The following is a 25603-nucleotide window of genomic DNA, read 5'->3' as shown; positions in this document are numbered from 1 at the left end:
GGGCTGTACTCAGACTTAAACTAATATTATGATTAGAGTGAATAGAATGGACAAGGTATACTGGGTAAGGAAAGGTAATTAAATAATCAACAGTAACAAGACAACCAAATCAGTTTCATTTGTTTATTATTAATATCATAATAATAGTGAGGAACCATAATCTTTTAAGCATTACTGTTGCTTATATTTATTTCTCATGGACTTCAACAGAGAAGATAAGACCAGTTTCTTATAATAATGTACAGATGTCACAACTTGCCTTTTTTTTTCATTTTTGGTGAATTTTATACAACAGTACACTGTTTTTGCTGCCTTTAAAATAATTAAAGTATTTCTTATTTACAAATTTCTATGTAATAATAATATATTGCAGCACAGGGTAGGTAACATTTACATTATCGCATATATATATATATATATATATATATACATACACACATTGTCACACCCCACAGAAAAGGTCATCAGATTAATATTGCCTTCGCATAGCAATTTACAGAGGAAAAAACTCAAAATATATCTTTATTCTTCCCTACGTATACAAATAGTGCTATCATATGGAGAAGCTCATCAAATGTTTGTTACATGGATGCAGGTTTCTCATTACATATAAATCTTGAAAACTTCCTCAGCTTAGAGGAATGCAATCAACACTAGTGTTCGAACCTTTATTAATTATATAAAACTGCCTGCTATAGTCTAAACTTAATGCAGCAGTATTATTCATCACATAACTAGTCTAATCTTGAAAAATAGTTTCCAGAAGAAAGGAAATGTTGAAAAACATTTCTTTCATCAGAACAACGATACGACTTTTTAAAAAATCATATTTAAACACAATGAGAGAAACTTTTTTTTTCTTTCAAAAATATTAAGCAATATCATGGTTACACATTTAGGCCTTAGATCCTTCACATTGTAATAAGATTATATGTAATAATATAATTCTACAACTCATTTTGCTCATATCGATGACTTTATTAGAACTATGTGGTCATGCAGCAAAGCTCTGGATGCAGCAACTAAAAGAAGGAATGGGGAAGGCAAAAAGAGTCTTCTCAAAATATTGAACTTCTCAGGAACCCATAATATCTATAGTCAACATATTTTATGAATTACAGAGATGATCAAAATAATTTCTAAGAGACATTTTAAAGACGCTCGGCAAGTTGTGGCCGAATCTTAAGGGAGGGGGGAGGAAGTTTAAAAAATTAAATAGTCACTTTTTTAATATATACATAATAATTATTACATCTAAGACAAAAAACACTATTCTATATACACAGGTATAATAAAAAACTATCTTTTTTTATTATTTAGCACAGCCATAGTGACATTTTCCATCTCTAAACACGATGACATGTTTTTATGACGAGTCAGGAAAAAACTCAAGAAAAAGCAAAAAAAAAAATACTGAACAAGTTACATGGTGTAGGAGCAGAAATGTACACTGAAATGATCAGATTTTATTTTTCAAGTAGCATATTCAATTAGTGAACTACTGGATCATCCATAAAGGTCTGGGGTCCAGAGGCGTTTCGTTGTCCATAATAGCAAAAATTCTGAAGTATTACAAATGCACACCCCCTTGCATACAATATCAAACAGTAACTAAATAGGGAGAAACAGCCATTTTCCTTTCCTAGTACATATTTTGTAATCATTGCAATGAATGTGACACATCCCAGAGTAGCAGAAGAATACCCATCAGATTTAATAGTGGTGTAGAATATTTCAGGGATGCCAACATGTATGGTAGTGAGACCTAGACTCTGAATAAAAGTGACGTTAAGAATGTCGTGAGATGTGCTGGCACCATTTGAAGAAAATAAGCTGGGTACAGCAGATGACCAATACGGATGTGCAAGATCGATTTATTGATCAATCAGCTCCACAGAAGGGTTCAGACCGTTGAGACTAAAGTACGTGGTAAACACCCTCTCGCGGAAGGCTAAGAAACCCGCTAATAAAAACTTTCTTCACTGGTAGGTGCCATAACAATTATTGAAGAGGCTAAAAGGACAGCCCAACAAACTCACTTGGGAGAAACTAATCATAGGAGAAACTAGCTGTAGGACTGAACAAACATGATTAATTTGCCCCATTTGTGAAACAACTGATCCATCTCAGCACTAAAGATGCGAGTAGTATACAGTCTGGTATTTATGATTTGTTAGGACTATAAACACTAATCTATGAATTAGCAACTGCTACTGCGCTCATTTTCTGTCTGCGACTCCATCTACTGGTTCATTCCAAACTGCTGGCTTTGCAGGTTGCTTATCAAGTGTTTCAGGCTTCAGCCCCTTCAATGACACTGCCAGAGCATACAGAAGCTTCCCGAAAAATTAAGTCAAAGCTGTGGACGTATTAGTTGAAGAATCTGGTGGTACGGAAATTGCTCTCCCATGATAAATTAAAAAATTTACCATCTGGCCCTAATACTTCGCCCAGTTTCACTGAGTGAAAGCCAGCACAATGCCATCTGTGCATCTTGGTCATCATTTTGACATGTAATGAGATATTTCTGTTTATTAAGTGATTTGTCTAAAACGTACTATAATACTGCTTCAAAACCGAACAATTTTTAAAATTTGTAAGAATGTTCTGTGTAGGAGTTTTCAATCAATGACTTGGCCAATTTCTTTAGAAAAGAGCACAGAAAACTAGAAGTTACTAAACTAATGCAAAAGTCCTTTAATCACAAAGTCTAAAATGTCACAAGTCGTCCATTTCATGACCGTATCAATGAGTATAATCAATTGGACTGATTTAATTATACTAAACTTTTACTACTAAATGGTTCAATTTTGTCAAAATGGTCTCTACTTAAAATGGTCAGACTGCTCAATTCACGCAGAGCTTCGATATTTATTTGTACAAAGAACTTGCCTGAGTGATTCAAGTTTAAAAAAAAAAAAAGTATATACTGTAAATGCAATTGAAGCAGACATTTTGAAGAGCTTACAAAAGTTAATTTTAGAAACTAATGCTAACCTCAACAGTATAATGTAGATATATCACTATAAAAAAATACTTTTCCACTACTGGAACATTTGCACTCAAATTATTGATATTATGTTGACCTATTTTAATAATCCCATTTCTGGGTTTGTGTACGACTTGTTTTTGAATACCAGTATTTTTTACATACAGTATATGTGTGTGTGTATAAAATCCTTAATTTTGTCAGTCATTCACAGCGATACTGAGAAAACAGGAAGGTTTCAACAGCTGAAATTGGTTCTAGAATAAAATGAATGTTTTCATGTAACCAGAGGATGTATGAAAAATGTCATCCAATGATCACATGCTGTGAAAATAAGGGGGTTCAACTGGGAAAGTAACATAATAAAAACAAACAACATACCCCCCTTGGCCCACCACTGCTGAGCATCAAGCCCAGCGGATTATGAGGCGACGTGCAGTCAGCACAACAAATCCTCTTGGTTTTCTAGACCGGAGCCAACTTTTACACCATCAGACAGTTACTCAATTGTTCTCGTGTAGTCTGAGCAGACCTCAAAACTGCCCTTAGATCGAGGTTTAAATCTATCTTAGCCAAGATTCAAACCCTGAGGCCTCTGGTAAGACCACGGGGTCCGAATATCCCTTGAAATGCCTCAAAAGGAACTCCTAGGAAGTCTTCCATCACACCTTCTTGGTATCTGGTGGACATGAAATACAATAATCCCTGCACTCACACTGTCATTCGAGAGTCAAAAATTGAACCGAAACCAATTAGAACGACCCTGGAGACTCCCACGAGACGAATTATGGTTCTAAAACTAAATCACATAACTTTACCCCCAGTTGAAAAACTCATGGCTTACCGAGCGACCGCTGCTCAACAGGTTATGAGGTGATGCGTGATGAGAGCAATACATCCACCCGCACCAGGCACACTTCAATTGTTCTCATGAAGGCTCAGGTACAGGAAAAAAAGTTCCTAACATGGCCAGGAATTGAACTCGGGGTTCTCCGGTAAGAGGTATGCTCGCTACCCCTAGATTGCAGAGGCCAAATATCCCTTAAAATGCATCAGCATGAACCCCAATAACATGTTAAATCAGTTATGTCCAGTGGTCATGAAAATTACAAGTCAAAGGGTTGTCTCCCATCATCAATTTAATATCGTTCTGATCAGTGGCGAAGTGTGAACTAAGTAAAGGGGAAGACAGAGATTTTAAAAAAAAAAAAAAAAAAACCTATTTTAATCATATTATATATGGAATTTTATTTTTGATGCATACAGATCTGTATTCAATATTATGTTAACGAGAGTTCAATCCGCCTGTCCTTCATTTCGCCAAATATATCTATTAGTCCCGTCTTGCAGTCAGGCGTCTTGCTACGATGCCACAGCAGTTCCTTCTCTATAGCTGAAGTTCTGAAGTTAGACAGTCTCTGATTGGTCATCGAAATCCTTAAATAGGTTTTCGTTTGAAGGCATTCGTGGCGTGTTCACTGGAAACTGACATTAACGGAATAAACAGCATCAAATTAAGCAATTTTGCTGTTTCCGCATGCACACTCTGGAGTTCATTATTAAGAATGTAAGCCAATAGTAGTTGTGGTTATAATACTGTAACTAATATTGGCGGGCAAGAAAATGCATGGTACTTGAAGGGTTTTGATGCTATCATTCATTTATTAGGTGTAAGTTTGCTATACTTCGTATTTTAATATTATTATTTTTAGACGTGTTTTATAATAAAGTAAATTCAAATTAATTACATTGAAAGCATGTCTGAGATGGTAGCCAATAAGAACACCTTTATAACTGAGATCCAAATACTAACCAATGAGAGCAAGAAGAGACGCTGGTAAGTCTGTCTACTGGGCGGAGAAATCTCGCTATAGGAAAGTCCTAGTTCCACAGTCAGTGCCTACAGATAGCGTTAGTGTTGCTCTATCTGAAAGCTTTGAAAATCGAAGGGAAGAACACAGAATGGAGAGCGTCTACTTTCATCTACGTGCTTCGTGTAACTGACGTGAGCCCTAGCATTGCCGAAGTGAGACAAAAATAAGTAAGCGGGGAATACAGTAATGTCATGAATGTGGAAATAATATTCTAAAAAATAATTTAACTAGAGAATATTTTGTTCACAAAATGTTACGGGTACACGCTGTCTACCCTGTCTCCCTTGACGCTTCGCCCCTGGTCCTGATTCCCTTAATCATGGCTTGTGATGAGCGGCATTTTTCCTATATCCTGTATAAAGAGTTACCAATGTACAGAAGATAAAGCCTTTAATCCTCTGAACAAAGCATCCCGAAAAGTTGGTAAATAGATGAAGTGAGGAGATGGCGAGGCTACGATTACAATCAGAAGTTGTACAACATATATTTATGTTTTGTTTATGCAATATGAACAGAAATGTCTTCATTCATATATTACTATCAGCCAGGGTTCATGAGACAACCCCATCTTTGCACCCTAGACTGTCAAAGCACTGCAATGAAAGAAGACCAAAACAAAATTTTGCTGTTCCAACTTGAGTAAGTAACAACAAACAACAACAAAAGAATCAGTGACTATTTTAGAAGGCGGGCAATGCATGGAGGAATATTATTTGACCGAGACTTGAGCCAGCAAGTCTTCTCTAACTGTATACAAAATTGAAAGTTATGGCACAATGAATGTAAGCAAGAAGATGATTTCAGAAACTCTGGACGGTTTGGTTACCTTATGGATGGCCCATTCCCACAACTTGAACAATTAGCTACCAGATGACGGTCATTCAATGTATCAAACATTCACCATTGCAGATAAAGCAAATTTTTAACTAGACAATTCTGTGGTAAGCATAACAGTATTTATAGAAGGAAGCCTTTATATCATGCTTTATGGAGAGAAAAAACGAATCATACCCTTAATACAATCCTGTAACTACTACAATTATGCTTTGCAGTAATATTGTATTTTAAGAGAGATTTTTCTTTAAATAATTTATTTCCTTTCTTATTTATTATTAACTTCTTACTGAGAGATTCATCATTGAGGATATGAGAAAAGCAGCTTGATATGTTCAGCGTGCAGAACTTCGTACTCCTAGTAAATCACTGCAAACAAATGTTTGCAATGACTTTTTTTTTTTTTTTGCTTGATCCACATAAAAAGTGATTAAATAACATTAGTTTCACTAGAGAGTAATTCCAGGGTTCAAAAGCGCCACTCCACCAATGGGAAGAGCACAATTTGAAGCCTCATCTGCTAGCACCTTAGATTTGAAGAATTTGCTAGATTAAAATCTTCAGTCCTCTACCATTATTGTGCTAAATGTTGCAGTCATCAAAACAAGTGGTACAATATCATATCACACTTTTATTACTATCGATAATGAAAGCATGCACAGGTAGTCTTATAAAGACACCTTAATTTTCTGCACCAAGATGTCTCGATGTAAGAAAAAAACAGCAGCGACTTTCAGACGTATCTGCAAAAAAAACGATTTGACTTAGCACAGACACACCAGATCTTACTCGAGAAGAAAATCAGCCACTCTCAATAATCTCTCTCATTCTCGCAGCAGGAAATGTCTTGCCACACATCTTTTGCAAACAGGAATTTTTAAAACGTGTTGCGTTGATCATCAATTTCTATCTATGCCCTTCGTTGCATTTTTTTTGTATATTTTTTCACTAAACAGAACTTATGGCACTAGGTGGACAATATTCCTGTTGCTGCTAATGTGCTGGGTGATGACATATTCCTTGCGCGCAGACCTAACCGAACCCAAGTGCATCAAGCACATTACGAGACCGATCCGTTGGAAGGTGGCTGTGTCTGCTGGTTCTTGTTCCCTTGCTGCTGAGGGTTGTTACCACTGAGCTGTGCCAACGTCTCCTGCGACGCATGAGCCTTCAGAATGGTGTTTTCGAGCTCCAACTGGTTTATCCTATCCATTAGCTCTGCTATCTTCTCTTTGAGGACCTCCACCTCTTCGCGCACCGCAAACATAAGGTGACTCTTGACAAGATCCTGCAAACAGAATAACAAACTTGAATTAGGATAATGCATAAAGACAGATTACAGAAAAGTACATGGCATAAATTCTTCAAGGAACAGTAAAGAAAGGGAACAGTTATCATGCAGATAAACGAGGTGAGAGCAAGTCCGTTAGAAAGTTTCATGTTATTGAAACACAACATAAGGAGAGACTGTTTTTTCCTTCTTAAGTACAATATTCTGATGGCAGAAAGCGAAGCCGAGAGATCAAAAGACGCTTGCTCGTGGGCGAAAGTTTATGCTGACCTGGACTGGGTTCCTAAAGGCAAAGACATTAGCTTCAAAATGAAGATTCCTTTGGCGAAGGCTATAGTGTTCCTACTGTAACGTATGGTTGCAAAAGCTATTTGTTAAGGAAACCCAAACCATGAAAAATAGACGACTTCGAACTGTGGTGCTGGAGAAGGCTACTGGGAGTTTCATGGACAGCTCTTGCGCCGCCCTTTTCATCGTCACGTAATAACGTCTAAGTCCCACTTTTTCCTTGATCTCTTCCAATTATTGTTTCCTAGGACGGCTCTTCTTTTCTTCCGTAGTACTTTGCGTTCAAATATATTGGTGATGAAGGTGTTGTGTCTAATGGTACTTAGGACATACAATAAGGAGACCCGACCCGCGGGAAATGGCTACCATGCTCGGAGAGATCCAAGGAAAAAGGAGTCGAGGGCGGCAAAGGACGAGGAGGATTGATGGTATCAAGGAAGCATGTAATATGTGTTTGTAGAAGCTGCGCTGAACCGACTGCTGTGGTGAATTTTAGTACATGGGGTCACAAATAGTCGGAAACGACTGAACAACACACGTTCTTAATTTTCCTTATAGTAATTACGTTTTATATACAAACCATACTGCATTTTTAAATGGCATCAATTTAGTCAAAAAGCTCCATAGTTATAAGCCGGGTAACACAATCTAGCAGTTGAATGTTCTTGTAAATGCATTTTATTTGTAGTAAACTATCAGTAGCTGCATCTCTTGAGAGCCATCATGGAAGTTCCCAGTAAATATCTTTGAAATGCATTATTTTACAGTATTCTTCAATGTGGAATTCTACTCTGGGGAGACAAGGCGAGTTTTACTTCTCCAGGAAAAAGGCGCTGCGCATTATAACAAAATCCCCCGTCGTTGCCCTCTGCTGATATCTTCGTTTCATGACTGTTAAGCAATATGTCATAAAAATATAAGTTCAAAAATTTATGCAGAAACCGATAAAATCAAACCTAGAAGTGATCACTAATCCAAGGTAGTTAACAAAGTCTATCCCATGTATATTTTTATATGGGTTACATCGCGCATTCCTATCTACGAAATGTCACTGTAAAATTTGTCACAAATGGAACATAATAATTGCTTTTACTTAAATGAAGTGAAAAATCTGCGGTAAATTAAGAAATACCGTCGTTATTAGAGAAATATGAATACATAATTAAGGCCTGTATACAGGACGCCTTTATGTCGTATTTCGCTTCTGGTGCCGTCTTTTGTTAATTTCTTGAGGTCCAGGACTAGCACCGTGAAATAGGAGTGCTATGTCTGTGGACTCTTATCTTTGTCCATATTACTAGAGCCAAGACCAACTACAATATATCAGACCTTAATGCAGCTATCGATATTAGTTAAAATGGCGGCCCGATCGGTTTGTTCAAATGTAAACATGAGCATGTGCGAAGCATCTGTTTACTTCTTTCTGTTGGTTTGGATTGATTAGGAAACGTTAGTGTAGTCATGTTTTTTTTTTTTAAATATGGTTTTAAAACGTGTCGATCGTATTTTATGCCTGGATGTAATTCATAATACAGGAGATACACTCGCATTCAGATCAAGTGTACTTAATGCATCGTGACGATTTCGTACTTACAAGTAATTTATTACGGTGCATTCGGGGATAAATTTGTCAATAGAGAGGATGTGTTCCGTGTACTTGATGAGCTGTTTTTTTTTTTCCGGATAAGACCAAAACTCTGTGTTGGTGCCAATCCTAGTACATTTCTCAATTACTATACCTTTTGAGGATTTTAAAAGTCAGGTTACAAAAAGTGATAAAGCTATTTATTTATCTGTGAATGAAGATTATATTCTCCGTGTTAAATTAGAGGACAAGGTATCAATTGATATACTGTCCCTTACAGTACGTATTTACGTTACCAACGATGTGGATGTTAAAGTGCTTTATACGAAAATGAATATGCTACTAGAGAAGTTCAAGTTCATTCTCCTGTAGATTCTCTGAAGTGAACAGATGTAGCAGTTTGGTGGATCATTAGGCACTATCAGAATCATTGTTATGAGAGAATTGAAATTCGCGACAAGTTTATGTTTCTAAAAAATTTCTTGAACGAGGTAGGTTATTATAGGCCTACTTAAAACATATGGTAATAGAAAGGTCATTCAAATAAATGTATTTCTAAAACAAGTATTGATTTATAGGAAGAAGAATTACAGTCTGGAATAATTTACCAAGGGTGCTCCCTACTATATCTACACCAATTCGACAAATTTCCAATTTCTTTGAAATCACTTAAGAAAATACTAAGTAGACAATTGATACGTAATGTGCCACTTGGTTGACAGCCCTAAATTCAGATCATAGGAGATTATTAATTAATTGACTGAATTGAAACGTATCAAACATTCCCCCAGGACTGTTATTTTAGAATGCAATCCTATTATACCTATTTCCTTTACCATACTAGTTCATAGAAAATAGGTAACGTATATTTTGAATTATCCACATATTGCTTAGCTAAACAGAGGCTATTTCTAGATAGTGTTGGTCTATTACCCAAAGTAGAGTTTCTGTTCGTTATTATTGACATCTTAGCAATTCAATACGATAATCAAAAGGTTATCTTTGTGTATCACAGGCGTGTTTACATGGAACCGATTCGTCGGCCATGTTGTTTTTGTATTAAGGTCTGATATTATTGTAGATGGTCTTGCTAAAGCGGCCAGTTGAAACAGCAAAATGGAGGTCAATAGCATTCACGATAAGAAAAATAGCATGATCCCTGGACCAATAAATCACTAGTCCACAGAATTCTTCTTATGTACATTGGCCATAGCTTTTTGTCGCCTATTAAATCTTTCATATCGCGATACAATTCAGGAAATGATGTCATTGACACCTGAAGCAATAAAACGAAAGCGAAGAACTTCAGTGAACACAGACATCACACACGAAATTGTTGAAAGCGTAAGACAAACAAAAGACGTACGTGTGTTACTGTGAGCGTAGCACCAAAAGTACTTGTTAAGTAGTACAGTAGGTATACATAATATTCACCAAAGTAAAATATTTCTTAATTTACCGCAGATTTTAGACTTCAACTGTGTAAAAGCAATTATTATGTTCCATTTATGACAAATTTTACAGTGACATTTCGTAGATAGGAATGCGCGACGTAACCTTTTATATGCTTCAAACCACAAGTCCAAGCCATTTTATTGTACAGTTCAAAATTTTTAATAAATTGCCCTCAGATCTAAAAGAAATTGCATTCTATGTAAGACGATGTAAGCTTAGAAACGGATTAAATCCTGTAACTTTTCACTCAGTACAGGAATATTAGAGTGACGGGTTTCTCTGGAAACTGAGACAAACCAACTCAACTATTAAATATATCAAGTTGGGGTATTATATTCCCCAGCCCAGAAAACTAGACATTCCACGTCAAAGTGTGAATTCCGTCAACTTTACCGCATGCGTCTTGTAAAAGTACTATGAATCGATTACTAGCCGAGCTATTAAAAGCTGTCTTCGGAACATCATGTAAATTAATATAAAATTGAAAACAATGGAAGGAAGCTCGAAAGGCGAACCACACCTCTTTCCTTATTTTCGGTTTGCAGGTAAAGAAATTCCCAATAATTCTTCAGCCCATTATATTTGTCCATGCAAGCTGGTTTTATTGCATGTTATTGGCTAAAAGGAATAATACTCAAAGACATCTATTATTCCGGACCATGAAAACAACATCAAAACAATATTCATGTAAGGCAATTTACCTGCGTGTCAGGAACAATAACATAGCAGGGGTTTGGTCGACCTCTCTGCCGGATCTCGAAGAGACAGCTTTCAGAACGGTTAAACGTAGGATGAAAGACGGACTGCATGACATCCAACATGGCAGTGTCAAATATGATACCCCGACGAAGAAAAACACCCAGCCACTTCCTTCGCTCTTGTCGGAAAGGCAGCAAGAAAACCTTTTATCGATCACGAGTGAAGGCGCGCACACGTGCAAGCAAGCAGACAAAGCACAACCGCCTGACGCTTCCTGATGCACAATTCTTGCACTGTTCTTGCTGGGAGGGCGTCCAAGAGTCTAGCACTGTGCTCACTGCAGTACACTACTTATACAGTCTGTATGGTATCAGGCACAGGCCGAAGGTCGAGCTCTGCTTTTATTTTAAAAAACAAGGCCATAAAAGTAGAATGCAGCCAATGAGAGCGCCTGCTGATAAGACAAGGCTGCCTAGCGATAAGCTGCCTGCGAACAGCCATTACTAGCAGCAACAACAACAACTATCACATCAATTAAACCTTTCTCTTCTGGAATTCACATAACACTACACAAAACAATTATAACAAAAGGAAGACAGTCATGGCTCCACACTGATCCTTCGGATACAGACAAGAAATTTAGGTATCCCTATCATAATATATATCAACACTTTAATTTCGCGTGGCTATTTCTAGCCGAGTGCAGCCCTATATCAACACTGAAAAAGCAAGTGTTATGTTATGATATTAATAATATTATTTATAGCAAAGACTAGGTGTTTTCTAAACAGTTCTGCTTATGGCCTTTTCTAGCTGCCTCTGTGGATCCGTGGTAGAGTGTCGGCCTCCGGATCCCAAGATAGCGGGTTCAAACCCGGCAGAGGTAGTCGGATTTTTGAAGGGCGGAAAAAAGTCTATTCGGCACTCCATGTCGTACGATGTCGGCATGTAAAAGATCTCTGGTGATACATTTGGTATTTACCCGACAAAATTAATTCAATCTCAGCCATAGACGCCCAAGAGAGATCCGGTTTACTCTGTCTGCCATCTAGCGGACCTAGAGTAAAACGGAACGTCGAAATTGACGAGCAGACAGCCAGATGGCGTCAAATCGAAATGTCTGCACACGGTAGCTGAGGCCATACGATTATTATTATTATTATTATTATTATTATTATTATGGCCTTTTCTGGCCATTATGAAATAAAGTTATTCTACCGCACACTTCATGACCCAGTGTATTATATCACTGCCTTCACAATGTACCTACAACACAAAGTTAGTATTTCCTGTTAAAATACAAGAAGAAGCAGCTTCGGCAACTTCATTATATTTGATATTACTTTATCTAGGTTATTTTAGAGATGCCTATGAACTGGAGAAAAAATTAACAGTTCGATGTATTACTTCATAATATTCCTGTTCCTCTAGATAATTCAGGGTCTTCTACACAACATAGCCTTCCCCATTTGCTTCTAAAGAAACGCAATTGTGATACATAATACCAAAGCGTAACCTACATATTCTACCAACGTAAACGAAGAAATACTAACAATTCTTATGTTTCTTTCCCTAGAATTAATCGTTCTGCTATGGTAATATATAAAATTATTTGTGCAAACTGTGCGACGTGAATTTTTTTTCAATCGGACAAAAGAGGCACAGTTCCAAGTGAATAATGGTCAGAGGTCAATCAATGCCCTGTGGATGACATTTTCGTCAGAAAAAGCTAGGCTGGATCAGATTCTCTGCTTTCTCGTAATTAAAAGAAATATTTTCCATCTTTAAGAGATACTGCAGTTTTGGAATTTTGCATTGGGATAGTTTCTTTTGACTATGCTAGTAAATCTACTGACTCAGCATTCCCCCTTCCCCCCCCCCCCCCATTTATATACTGATCAACTCGGCCGGGATTCAATGTCGCAACCTTAAGAGCAGGTGGCAAGTGTTTGACAGTTAATTACAGATTTATCACCTCCCGACGAGCGACGGTGTATCAATCCGTGACTCAGCATGTAACTGGTACCAGCCAATCTTAACCAGATTACCTGCTGATGACATAGAAAGGGTGAACTTGGGGATGTGGTTTGGCCACCGCGGGACCTTGTGTCAGTCTCTTCACTAATCTCACTTGGTCAACTTTTGTTTGCTTCTGATCTGGACACTGTTTGGTTTGCAAGGCCTAGGCAGTCTTTCGTTTTCAACCCCTTTGTGGCCTTTCCCTTTCTTCAGCAGATAACTCAATTCTTCTCCTTTAGATGCAATGTGCCCAACTACACATCCTCTTAAAACAATAAGGATCCTCGGCTGTATAGCTGGGTTGTTCGCTGCCTCTCGTATCAGATAACTCCGTACAAGCCGTCAGTCCAGAACCTCGTTTACCTTGCAATAAATAAAATAATGTTCTATTTTAAACAGCGATTTTAGTAATGCATCGGTTTACTCGAAACCTCAACACGTACTTTCAAAATGGGTGAACATCTTCAGAAGTGGACTGTGCACTTCAGTGTCACACTTTAATTCTTTTAAATACTGCCCTTGCTTGGAGTGATTCTGGAAGTTCTGCGGGATTTAGCAAGTAACTTCCTGAGAACTTTCAGACAACATACAAGCAAGACCGATGACAAAGTGCTGACGAGAGTTACTGCATGTGCAATCTTTGTTAGATGAGTGGTAAAGTGCAACTCTAAAATCAAGCCTGGTATGTCTCTGAGTGGAAATGCTCAATCAATCTTCCTCTGCACAAATATCATGCAAAAACCTGGGTTAGTTTGTTGAGTTCCTGCTGCGTTTGCCTGAAAAAAAAAAAAAAAAAAATTCTGCACAGACATGCTCCGAGCAATGCTCATAACTCACAACTACAACAAATTTTATAACTAGGTTGAGATGTTTCCAATGCTCAAAGAAAACAAGCCATTACAGAATAAAATTCACTCCTCAGAAAAATGAGTCGATGAAAGGAACGTATGAGATCGGAAGTGTTTTTGTTCCAGAAATCTACGACCATCTTTCAGTAACTAAGACGAAAAACGCCAAATTTCGGCTCAAAATCAGCACTGACATCCACCAAAAGTTCCACTTAGAAATAAATTTGAAAGTAATTTTAAATTAAAAAAGAAACTCCAGTACTCTGATCGGGTCCTGCACTTGCCTACGTGTAGTGTAACAAAAGCCGCGATCAACACATGATAACATATAATACCGGTCATTTAGATAAGACAGATGATAAGCTTTATATCTGGACAATCCACGGGTGCAATCACTGTCTTACAAGAAACTAAACCAACTTAAACCACCTAAGTCATGACCTTTAACTCTACAAGATAAGGCAGAACAATATTTGGACAGATTTTGACAATCACTTCCTGCGAACACATCCGAATATTACGCGATCCAAGTTTATACTCAGTGGATTACAACTCTTGAGGTGCATTTACGTGGCACAGTGCGATAATTCAAAATATTACACAATACACGAATACTATCGCCCATAATCCGTCACCAAATTACCCTCAGAGGGTAAATGAAAAACAACTAAGATCACCAGCCTCAAGAAGACCCATCGGTGGTTAAGGGTATAGGGCTCTGGATCCCACGACCACGAATTCTAACAAGTCACAGATAGTCGGAGTTGTGCAAAAAAAAAAAAAAAAAAAAAAAAAGTAGATTGGCATTCTGTCTCTCCATGTAAAATATCTCCGCCAACGCTTGATGTTCACCCGACAAAATTAACAAACTTCAGGTATAGATCGAAGAGATCTGGTTTCTCTGTTATCTGGTAGAACTGTCAATTCAGGAACGTCGGAATTGACATGCAGGCAGCCGAAATATATTCACAGGGTAGCTGTCACAGAATAACCACTGTCGGCGTTGCCACAGTGAGATTTAAACACTTGGTCAAACCTTGGGTTCCTGTCCATTTAATGACACCCTACGGAATTCACATCATCGTATACGATCTATGACTGCTGAAGCCCTGAGAGAAAAGCCTTATACAGTCTACGAGGAGGTACATGGATTGTATCAGATAGGGTCAAGCCAGCGGATTGGCCACCGAGTTTAAGTAAAGGGTTCATAATAGACCCCACAATTAGAACCGAAGCATCACCAACTCAACCACATGTACAGCAGAAGAAATGTGATATGTATGAACCTACAATTCCATACTATGCCGAGAAATATCATCTGGACTCCATAGATGTTTTAGGATTGATGATAGGAGCATGAGGCACCATTACTCACACATTTCACAACTTTTGTAAGAAATTTAATTTGCATAACCAATTTATGAAGGACATTGGGTTAGCAGCTCTGAAAGAATCATCTATAGGCCTACTCTTGTTATTTGCTTTACGTCGCACCGACACAGATTGGTCTTACGGCGACGATGGGACAGGAAAGGACTAGAAATGGGAAGGAAGCGGCCGTGGCCTTAAGGTACAGCCCCAGCGTTTGCCTGGCGTGAAAATGGGGAAACCACGGAAAACCATCTTCAGGGCTGCCGACAGTGGGATTCGAACCTACTATCTCCCGGATGCGAGCTCACAGGTGCGCGTCCCTAACCGCACGGCTAACTCGCCTGGTCATCTATACTCTTAGCTATATCTTTGTCCTATGGGGAATTCCTCATAGATATAAAAATTGACTAATACACATTAAAAAAAATATTAAGTAGGCTTTAATAGATATCTATCATTAATGGACATATTTTAAACGACCCTTTTAATTAATTACTAATCACATTTTCATGTAAGCTTTGTCTTTTTGACAGCCTCCAAATGGGGGAAGCAGAAATAAATGCTTTACTCTCTCTCTATGATTGATTATAGACCATACCCTGTAGCGATCGGTATTTCATATACACTGCCTACCAACAGAGGCTGGGATGGGAAAGGATGTGTAGGGTTTGAAAAGTATCATGTCAAATTGTTTATGAACATAGAAAAACCCACGCTAATATCGAGTAACTTACATTTGATTCCCGAACCCCCCCTCTCATAGAACAAGAAATATTTAGCATTAGCTCCACTGCTCGTCGCTGACGACCTAGGCACTGTATTTTATGTTCCTCAATATCTTCATTATCATGAATCACGCAGTAAAAAGGTATGGAATATAAAATATCGAAAAATGAATTTCTTACAATTTTTGTTATGAAAAATGTAATGATCGCGATTATTTCCATTTTATTTATCGTACATAAAAATGCATCACCGAGTGAGTTGGCCATGTGGTTAGGGCCGCGCAGCTGTGAGCTTACATTCGGGAGATAGTGGGTTCGAACTGCACTATCGGCAGCCCTGAAGGTGGTTTTCCGTGGTTTCCCATTTTCACACCAAGTAAATGATGGAGCTGTACCTTAATTAAGGTCACGGCGACTTTCTTCCCACTCCTAGCCATCTCCTATCCGAGTATCGCAGATTGTATTAAAAACCCCGCAAGAGATATTTTTGGGTACAGTTCAAATTAACGGTTAAATTTGACATTTCCTCCCCCACGGTATACTAATAACACAATCCGGCTATCTCGGAACTTAAATACCGAGTTACACTGTTCTCCTCTGCTGTCGCCACAAACGAACACGCACATATTGAACTCAACCTGCTTTCGACTTGCGAACACCTAAATCGAGATAAGGCAAAAATGTGCAGTGTACCAAAAAAAAGAAAAAAAGTAGACACAGGAATCGAACAATAAATTCTTCCAAGTTGGCTAAAAAAGGGGTGGTTTCTTCAGGGTGATCGCCAACTTCTGGGGGACCGGATATGGCACTTTAAGAAGAATCGGCAAAATTACTTTTTTTTGCTAGTTGCTTTACGTCGTACCGACACAGATTGGTCTTATGGCGACGATGGGACAGGAAAGAGCTAGGAGTGGGAAGGAAGCGGCCGTGGCCTTAATTAAGGTACAGCCCCAGCATTTGCCTGGTGTGAAAATGGGAAACCACGGAAAACCATTTTCAGCCCTGCCGACATTGGGGTTCGAACCTAGTATCTCCCGAATACTGGATACTGGCCGCACTTAAGCGACTGCAGCTATCGAGCTCGGTGGCAAAATTACTAGAGGGCGGTCAATTATAAGTCTGCTGAGAAAGCATACGCTCCACGTTTTATACAAAATCTTGAAGGCTATTCAACCCAGTCCATCCCACAGCATACACGGGTGGTCAAGATTTAACACGATAATCTATAAAATAATTTTGGAAACTGAATTAGTCTGATTTTTCCTGGTGAACAACCTACGAGGTCCAGCTCAGAGCGGTTTACAAGGAAACAAAGTGCAGCGTTTATTAGCAGGGAATCACTTTTATCGAATTAACCTTCAAGACTTAGCAGAGATTCTACCACGTGATAGGAATTGTACTCTTCTATCATCGATAGCAAAGGTCAAGATGACGCAACTCGCGTGCTGACTAGAAGACAAAGAGATGCTACTCAAAAGAGTGTGGTAAACAAAAGCAAAACAAAATGATGTAGTGCAGGTGCTTGTCCTCTAAGCAAAAATATAAGAATAATAATAGGGTGCGGCCTCCGAAGGTCTTTTCGAGTTCACATCTGTAAGGATGGGGCCCTACCTATGATGATTTCTAATGATGAAGACCCAGCCCCCGAGCAATCGGAATTAGCCAATGAAGATTAAAATCCCCAACCCGGCCGGGAATCAAACCCAGGATCTTTTGAACCAAAGGTCAACACGCTAACCATTTAGCCATGAGGCCGTATAGCATTCTATGATGGCCTCATGGACCGCGTAAAGCAAAGCACTTGCAGCGTAAGTAAAGTTGTCTCTACTGTATACGAGAGGATAGGTAAGAGAAGGAATTCCGTAAGAGTGGAAAAAGCCCATTCGACACTCCATGTCAGAACCTTTCATTTTCTGCCTTAGTCTATCCCTGAGTATCTCGATTTGTCTTAAGATACAGCCTAGCATTCTCTATCTTCCTGGTCAAATTTCGTCAAAGCGGTCTCTTTACAAACACGATTCGGTATCTCTTCACTTGCGATCCGATAATTAAGTTGTGTATGAAACTGTACATGATGCTGGATTTAGAATGTTAAACTAGTAGTATTTCTTGTAATTTGTTTTCAATGGAATTGCTTTTTGTACTCGAGTTGTTTGGTAGTATGTTTAACTTGACTTTATTATCACTTACAGTGTAAAGCAGACCCTACACGGTCAATAAAACTGTCAGTATCGAAAAATATTGACAGTAATACTGATCGCGTGTGGACTGGAATGATGGAATGAAGGCCAGTACTGAAGCAGATCCGGATTTCCTGATCTGCGAGCGTCAGTACTGCAGAGTGGTGGGGATACTGACAGTTATACTGACCGTGTGAGTGCGCTTGTCATTATTTCTGTCAGTATCAACGGAGCAGCGGTGGACGACAAATGAGTTTCTCACCAAGGCCAAGTAGAGGTGCTTGTGGAACCGTCAAGTAGGCCTATTGCAAAAGTTTATCGAGGTATATAAAACGCTGCCAGAATAAACATAACACAATACTTTACATGTTTCCACAACTGCTGTACTGATGGAAACTGGTGACATTATAGCGGAAAACTTTAAATCTTCAAAATGTATATCAGTTGTAAGATACCTCACTGTCACCCCTAATCACTCTGCCACCGATAAACAGCACCGCATGTTTGTATTTTGCCTTATTACAAAAGGCTCTACCATTCGTAGTAATTTCGCAAAAGTACTCTCACGCATTCGGAGATAGTTCTGATAATCTTCTGCTTCGGTATATTGTGTTTCCCTCAACACTTCATATGAGAATATTCTTCTTTTCCTAAGCCGATCTTTAACCCATCGTTTACGTTTAAAACTGCGTTTCGTACAGTACTAAAATGATAGCTACAAAATGTCCGTCTTTTACGATCCATTTTGATAGAATACCGCAATTGCATGTTATAAATCTCATTCCGTAGTGACGGTTATTGACTTTATATGTAAAGTGAGAATGCCGCAATGGTAAGCTAGTGCACTGGTACTGACCAAAATATTGACAGTAATAATGATCGTGTAAGGTCGCTACAATATTGATGCGTACTGTCAGTATTACTGACCGTGTAGGGTCTGCTTTAAGCTAGTAGTAAGTTCAACCTATAGTATTGTAATTCGTAGTGTTAAGTACTGGAAATGCTTAAGTAGTGTGCGAATTTGTATATGATTATGCTGGATTCAGAATATTAAACTAGTAGTAGTTCTCGTAATATTTTCTTACCATGGATTTGCTTGTTGTACTCTTGTTTGTTTGTTGTTGGGTAATTATGTTTACTTTATTATTACGTTACTGTAAGCGACATTTGCCACCGGGATATTTCCCATTTGCAATGTATTTGTTGTTAATAATAATAATAATAATAATAATAATAATAATAATAATAATAATAATACCCATATGAGCAACATTCTTCTGAAACATCACATCTGAAAAGCTGCTTTCTGCACTAGTTATTTTCCATGTTGAACTTCCAAACAATGCCACACTTCACGCTAAATTCTTTAAAAAACGTATTTCTGTGTGTGTGATATGAGCATATTTATTTTCTAGCATTTATTACATTCTAGTCTACATTTTATGTCCTCCTCCTGACATAGTTATTCTACTGCCCAGGTAACAATAGTCATCTCCTCTGACTTGAGCAAGAGGAGGACAGTATCAAACATGACGAAGCAAACAGGGCTCTCCGGCAACAGAATTAATGGCAATTAAATTACATTAACGGCAGCGAAGAGTTACAATTGCTCACGGTTATGAACGCCCTCTGAAATAAAAGCGGCTATAAAAATGTCACGTGTAAACCGGATCGATCGTATGACCAATTTATCTAAATCATCACTTGCGAAAATTCTGTAATCGCAGCACTGCTCGGAAAGCCTCCTAAATCATCACTAAGTGGATTTCCATCCCACCATCCTACAGAAAAAAGTTTAAACGAAGGGAGCAATGGGTGGAGAGAGGATCTTTAAACGTTTCACATTTACCGAGACGAGGATTTTATTTTTAACGAAATACCAGACAGAAGTATGCTAGAGGACACAGATACGCTTTGGTCACCATTCATAATTATTTTCTAAGCGCTCCTTTTTTTATATCATTATTGACTTTCCAATAAAGGGGGAATGATTGTAGGCAGAAACATAGTCTACTAAAAACAAGACGCACATGAAACCAACGTAGCACTAGATAGGGATGGGCGCGACTGAAGCCTGGAATCCATCGGCTCCGAACACCGGGGACCGGGCTCGGTTCGCATGAAGCATCGCGACTAACTTGACTCCCGTTGCGGAGCCGCTAGCATGTCGAAACACGGAAAATAACATGAAATATCATGCATGTTCCTGCTCATTTTCCCATTGGGATTTTTAAGAGTATTGTAGAATGAAGTACGGTATCGTTAACGAAGACGACGAGCGTAATGGTGTAATTGAAAGTATCGGCATAGTAGACCACGGGCATTTAATTTCACGCCTTTGTCGTAATCAGGAAACTGATAAACAGATATCGATGGTAAATTATTATGAATTGCACATAAAAGATGAAAACAAATCTAATATGGGTAAAGCCACTAACATAACTCGAACATAGATTAAACCATTAAAAATAAACACACTATGCACTCTCCGGTTTTTCTTTCTTGTGTATATTATTTATGGGGTATTAATTTTCACTGTGAGTGCGATGTTACCCGGAAAGATTTTCCAGTGAACTGGTTTTAGGTTCGTCATAGATATGTCCTTTCAATCCAAATTGGCGACTATTTATGAGTTCTGTTTTCATATTGTTATTAACAATAATGAGTACCTACAAAATTGTTGTAATATTGGACTTTATGTAAGATATTATTATGATTATTTATTATAAACAGTAACTGATAAATTCTTGTCATATTATATGTAATACGTTCGCCGGTGTTTTGTTATAATGCAAATGAAGTTCATATTGGCGATTACTTCAGATTCTGTCACAATACATTTTTAGTACCGGTATTATAAACAATAATTGGTGAACAATTTGTTGTAATATTCCATTAGTAAATGAACCTTTTTCGTATTATGTAGTTCAAGTTCACGTTGGCGATTATCGGAGATTATTCTGTCAGAATATATTGTTAAGACCCTTTTCGTGACAGCTCTGGCGTGTCTGGGCCTCCTCTGCCCAGCCCGAAGGCCAGTAGATCAAGAGGTGACGCGTGGTCAGCACGACGAATCCTCTAGACTAGGGCCCCTACCAAACAGCCATTACAAAGCAGAAATACAGCTAAAAATCCCTGACCTGACCGAAATCTATTCCGGGGCATCCCTAGACTGCGGAGGCGACTATTATGAATCACAGTCGTCTTCTTTCTTTCCCTACCGCTTTTCCCACTCCTGAGGGGTCGCACATGTCGATTGGGCCTTGTTTTACGGCCGAATGCCATTCCTGACGCCAACCCTATATGGAGGGATGTAATCACTATTGCGTGTTTCTGTGGTGGTTGGTAGTGTAGTGTGTTGTGTGAATATGAAGAGGAGAGTGTTGGTACGGACGCAGACATCCAGTCTCCGAGCCAGAATTATTAATCAGAAGCCATTAAAAAATCTCCGACTCGACCGGGAATCGAACCTTCTGAACCGAAAGCCAGTACGCTGACCATTCAGACACCGAATAGGACATTATCAATCACCGTAATTGGTATAATATTTGTTGTAAAATCATACTCTAAGCACTCGCTTTCTTTTTCTTTTCCTGTCTTACGTCACTGAAGTGAATATTGCCGATTATTTAAAGGTATACTGTCAGATTATTATTACCACTACTACCATTATCCTCGTCACCATCGTCGCCAAAATAGACCTACAACATTAACAATAACGATGCTAATAACCCGAAACAATATTTGATGTCTGCTGGCTAATTGTCATTCATCGTATCACAAGGGAGGAGGAATGTGGAACTATAATCCACGCAGTTCCGAAAACCGTTGTTAGATGTCGTTATTGCATCAGTGGAGTCGAGAGTGTCGGTTCCATAGGCAGCAGTCTCGACTCTTCGCAACTCCGTTCGCAACCCATCCCTAGCACTAGACACACAGATCTCGGATCAATGACCACCTCCCTCCCAGCAGACAACAGCTGAGCGCGGCGCCACGCAGTCTAGCCCGCACTGCTAGTTCCCCACCATAACACTGGGTAGCGCTACGCCCGCCTGTCGGTCATGATCGTTCAGGTCTGACACCGTGGTTAAGCAGACCCCACACGGTCAGTAATACTGACAGTACGCATCAATACTGTAGCGACCTTACATGATCATTATTACTGTCAATATTTTGGTCAGTATTAGTGCACTTGCTTACCATTGCGGTATTCTCACTTTACAAATAAAAAAGTCAATAACCGTCAATACGGAATGAGATTTACAACATGAATTGCGGTATTCTATCAAAATGGATCGTAAAAGACGGGCCTGTGTAGCTATCATACTAGCACTCTGCACAAAACGCAGTGTTAAACGTAAACGATGGGTTAAAGATTGGCTTAAGAAAAGAGAAGAGTATTCTCATATGAAGTCGTTGAGGGAAATACAATACATCGAAGCAGAGGATTATCAGAACTATCTCCGAATGAGTGAGGATAGGCCTACTTTTGCGCAATTACTAAGAATGGTAGAGCCTTTTCTAATCGAGCAAAATACAAACATGCGGACCTGTTTATCGGTGGCAGAGAGATTAGCGGTGACATTGAGGTATCTTGCAACTGGTAGAAATTTTGAATAAAGATTTGAAGTTTCCCGCTATAATGTCACCAGTTTCCACCAGTACAACAGTTGTCGAAAAATGTGAAGTATTGTGTTACGTTTATTCTGGCAGCGTTTCATATAACTCGATAAACTTTTGCAATAGGCCTACTTGGCGGTTCCACATGCACCTCTACTTGACCTTGCTGAGAAACGCTTTTGTCGTCCATCGCTGCTCCGTTAATTAGTGATGGGCGAATGATACTCAGTTCGAGCAGGCTGGAGTCTGCTCGATACGGTATCGAACCTGTTCGAACTGTCAGGCGACCCCACACATATACTATGCGGAGCGCTGACGGACCAGTCGTCGTATTGGACTTTTTTTTTTTTTTTTTTTTTTTTTTTTTGCAAGTTGCTTTACGTTGCACCGACACAGTCAGGTCTTATGGCGACGATGGGACAGGAAAGGGCTACGAGTGGGAAGGAAGCGTCCGTGGCCTTAATTAAGGTACAGCCCCAGCATTTTCCTGGTGTGAAATTGGGAAACCGCGGAAAACCATCTTCAGGACTGCCGACAGTGGGGTTCAAACCCACTATCTCCCGAATACTGGATACTGGCTGCACTTAAGCGACTGCAGCTATCGAGCTCGGTTCGTATTAGACTAATACTACACTCAGTATATTTATGTGTGTGGGGTAGTGAACACAAGGGAAAGAGCATTTGTTTAATAGTCGTTCTGGTATTACGAACAACAGATTGATAAAAGCTATTTATTTCGTTAATACTTTCAATTTGCATTTTACATTTTGTCCGCTCTTCAGAAAGGGTTTTCTTTATAACTTTGTCGTGTTTTGCAGGCTTATTGGTGTTAATCATTACTTTCAAGTACCGATAGTTAACATGTTTTTCGTATGCTACGAGTTATTTCCTCATTAATAATTATTAATAATATATTATAATATACGAACTTGTTATTCCTTCAGACAGAGCAGTCAATGACCGGTAGAGAAAGGTCATGGACTTGGGACTACTTTGAAGAGCTTCCAGACAAATAAGTAGTAAAATGCACACGATGTGATGAAATATTCAAAAAACGATAATAAAAATACACCGACGATAAGGCACTTGAAAAAATTCATAATCTTCGTCCTTCGTCGAATGACACCATTCCAAATGAGCGGGAGACATCTCCACCTAAAACGACGTCGACATTTGCAGGTAAAATATCCTTAATAGGCTTCTTTTTAATTTCATGAATAGCACAGTGGACGGCCGCTCGCATTAGAATGGTGAAGGGTTCAGAATGTCTGTCTGCATGGGCGCCCGCAAGGGGGGGCACTTGCCCCCCCCCTGGAATTCTAAAGATGTTGATGTGCAATTGTTTAATATCATACCAGATTATTTCATAAACTGAAATTACTGACAGTCATCTAGCATATGTTATAACTGGAATTTTCTGTAAACAATTGAATGTTGCTGACGTTATATTGGTTTTTATATTCAAGAAAATTGTTAATGTGCCCCCTCCTGGAAAAGATCCTGCGGGCGCCCATGTCTGTCTGGACAAGGTCTACAAAGTTACTCTACTGTAGAGGTATACAGTTTATACCGATTTTACGTGCATAAGCATTACGTTAAGAAACCATGAATTTATTCACTGACTAGCTGATGTACCCGTGCTTCCCTACGGGATTCTCAGAAAGACTGAGTTGGTGGTTTTCCTAACTGAATTCAACATAGGTCATTACAAAAACGTCAGTAGGAATGTAGCGATTGAAAGCAATGTAATCATATAAAATACTCGATCAAATGAAAAACCGCACACCTTCTCACTTTCAACGAACAGTACTGCGGTGCTGATCTAACAGTCCAAAGTTCCAGAGCTGGAACAACCAGGTCGCAGACTGCCATGAACACTCCTCTGTCATTACTCCATTAAATATGCACACTACTCATTCCAATCAATGCCTCAGAGTAGGGATTGAATAGCTCGAACGCTATGATGAGCCAGTGTGTTACGTACCTGCAGTATCAGAAAATGTATGGGCCAGAGGAGTGGCATGCTAAAGAAGAAAGTTTTCCAACTCCCTAGCTATTTCCCGCCGATGTTCAGTCAGGCTGTTATACTCGGTACGCAGCAGCAGTAATCCCATCTATCGGAGTTGAGCGGCACGAAGAACATCACAACTAACAATGGTCAATGTAAAGTTATTGTTGATCAGTGTTATGCGCTTTGGATATTGTAGGCCTTCTGAAATACCACTCTTATCATAGTCGGTACAGTAAAACTGAATGAAACATAAATGATCGGAAATTGTATTGTCTATAACTTTTGTTATGTAGTACCGTACTTTTCGATAGCACCAATAACATAGGTACCGGTATTTAAAAATTAAATTCTAGGCGCCTTCCCCTAAGCTACCATTTCATCTCGGGAAAATAAAATTATTTACAGCTTAGACTGTAGTTTCTTATTCCCCGACTCTATATAGCGGTTTTTATTAAATTCTGTTAACCCATTTTCTCGTGGCTCGGCGTTGATATGGACTTCGCAACAAAAATACAAATCCATTAATATCTGTGTTATCAGAGCCGGTACGGTAAAAATGTATAAGACATAAATGATTGGAAATTGAATTCTATATAACTTTAGTTATATAGTATTTATCGATAGGACTGCTAATAATATAAATATTCGATAATTAAATGTAAGGCCTTCCCCTAAACTACCATTTCACTCAGCGTGAATAAAATGATTTATAGCCTAGATTGTAGCGGCTCATCCCCCGACTTTATGTACCGATTTTCATTAAATTCTCTTCGGCCGTTTTCTCGTGATGCGTGTACATACATACATACATACA

The 25603-nt window shown here is 38.8% G+C and overlaps 1 protein-coding gene across 4 annotated transcripts in view; it reads right to left on the bottom strand.

Moving 5' to 3' along the window:
* Positions 1–109: 109 nt before the first annotated feature.
* LOC136882067 (protein bunched, class 1/class 3/D/E isoforms) overlaps positions 110–25603 on the bottom strand; it is a 285530-nt gene continuing 260036 nt past the window's right edge. For 3 of the 4 annotated variants that reach the window (XM_067154572.2, XM_067154573.2, XM_067154574.2), the window contains exon 3: positions 110–6985. In XM_067154572.2, coding sequence (XP_067010673.1) covers positions 6758–6985 — 228 coding nt within the window. In that variant the 3' untranslated portion in view covers positions 110–6757. Of the gene's footprint in view, positions 6986–11017; positions 11356–25603 lie in introns of those variants that run through there. The other variant, XM_067154575.2, reaches the window with a different exon arrangement.

The sequence above is a fragment of the Anabrus simplex genome, chromosome 10, assembly GCF_040414725.1.
Source record: "Anabrus simplex isolate iqAnaSimp1 chromosome 10, ASM4041472v1, whole genome shotgun sequence".
Taxonomy (NCBI): Eukaryota; Metazoa; Arthropoda; class Insecta; order Orthoptera; family Tettigoniidae; genus Anabrus; species Anabrus simplex.
Note: the sequence above shows the minus strand (reverse complement) of the source record. Positions and strands in the feature narration are given on the sequence as shown.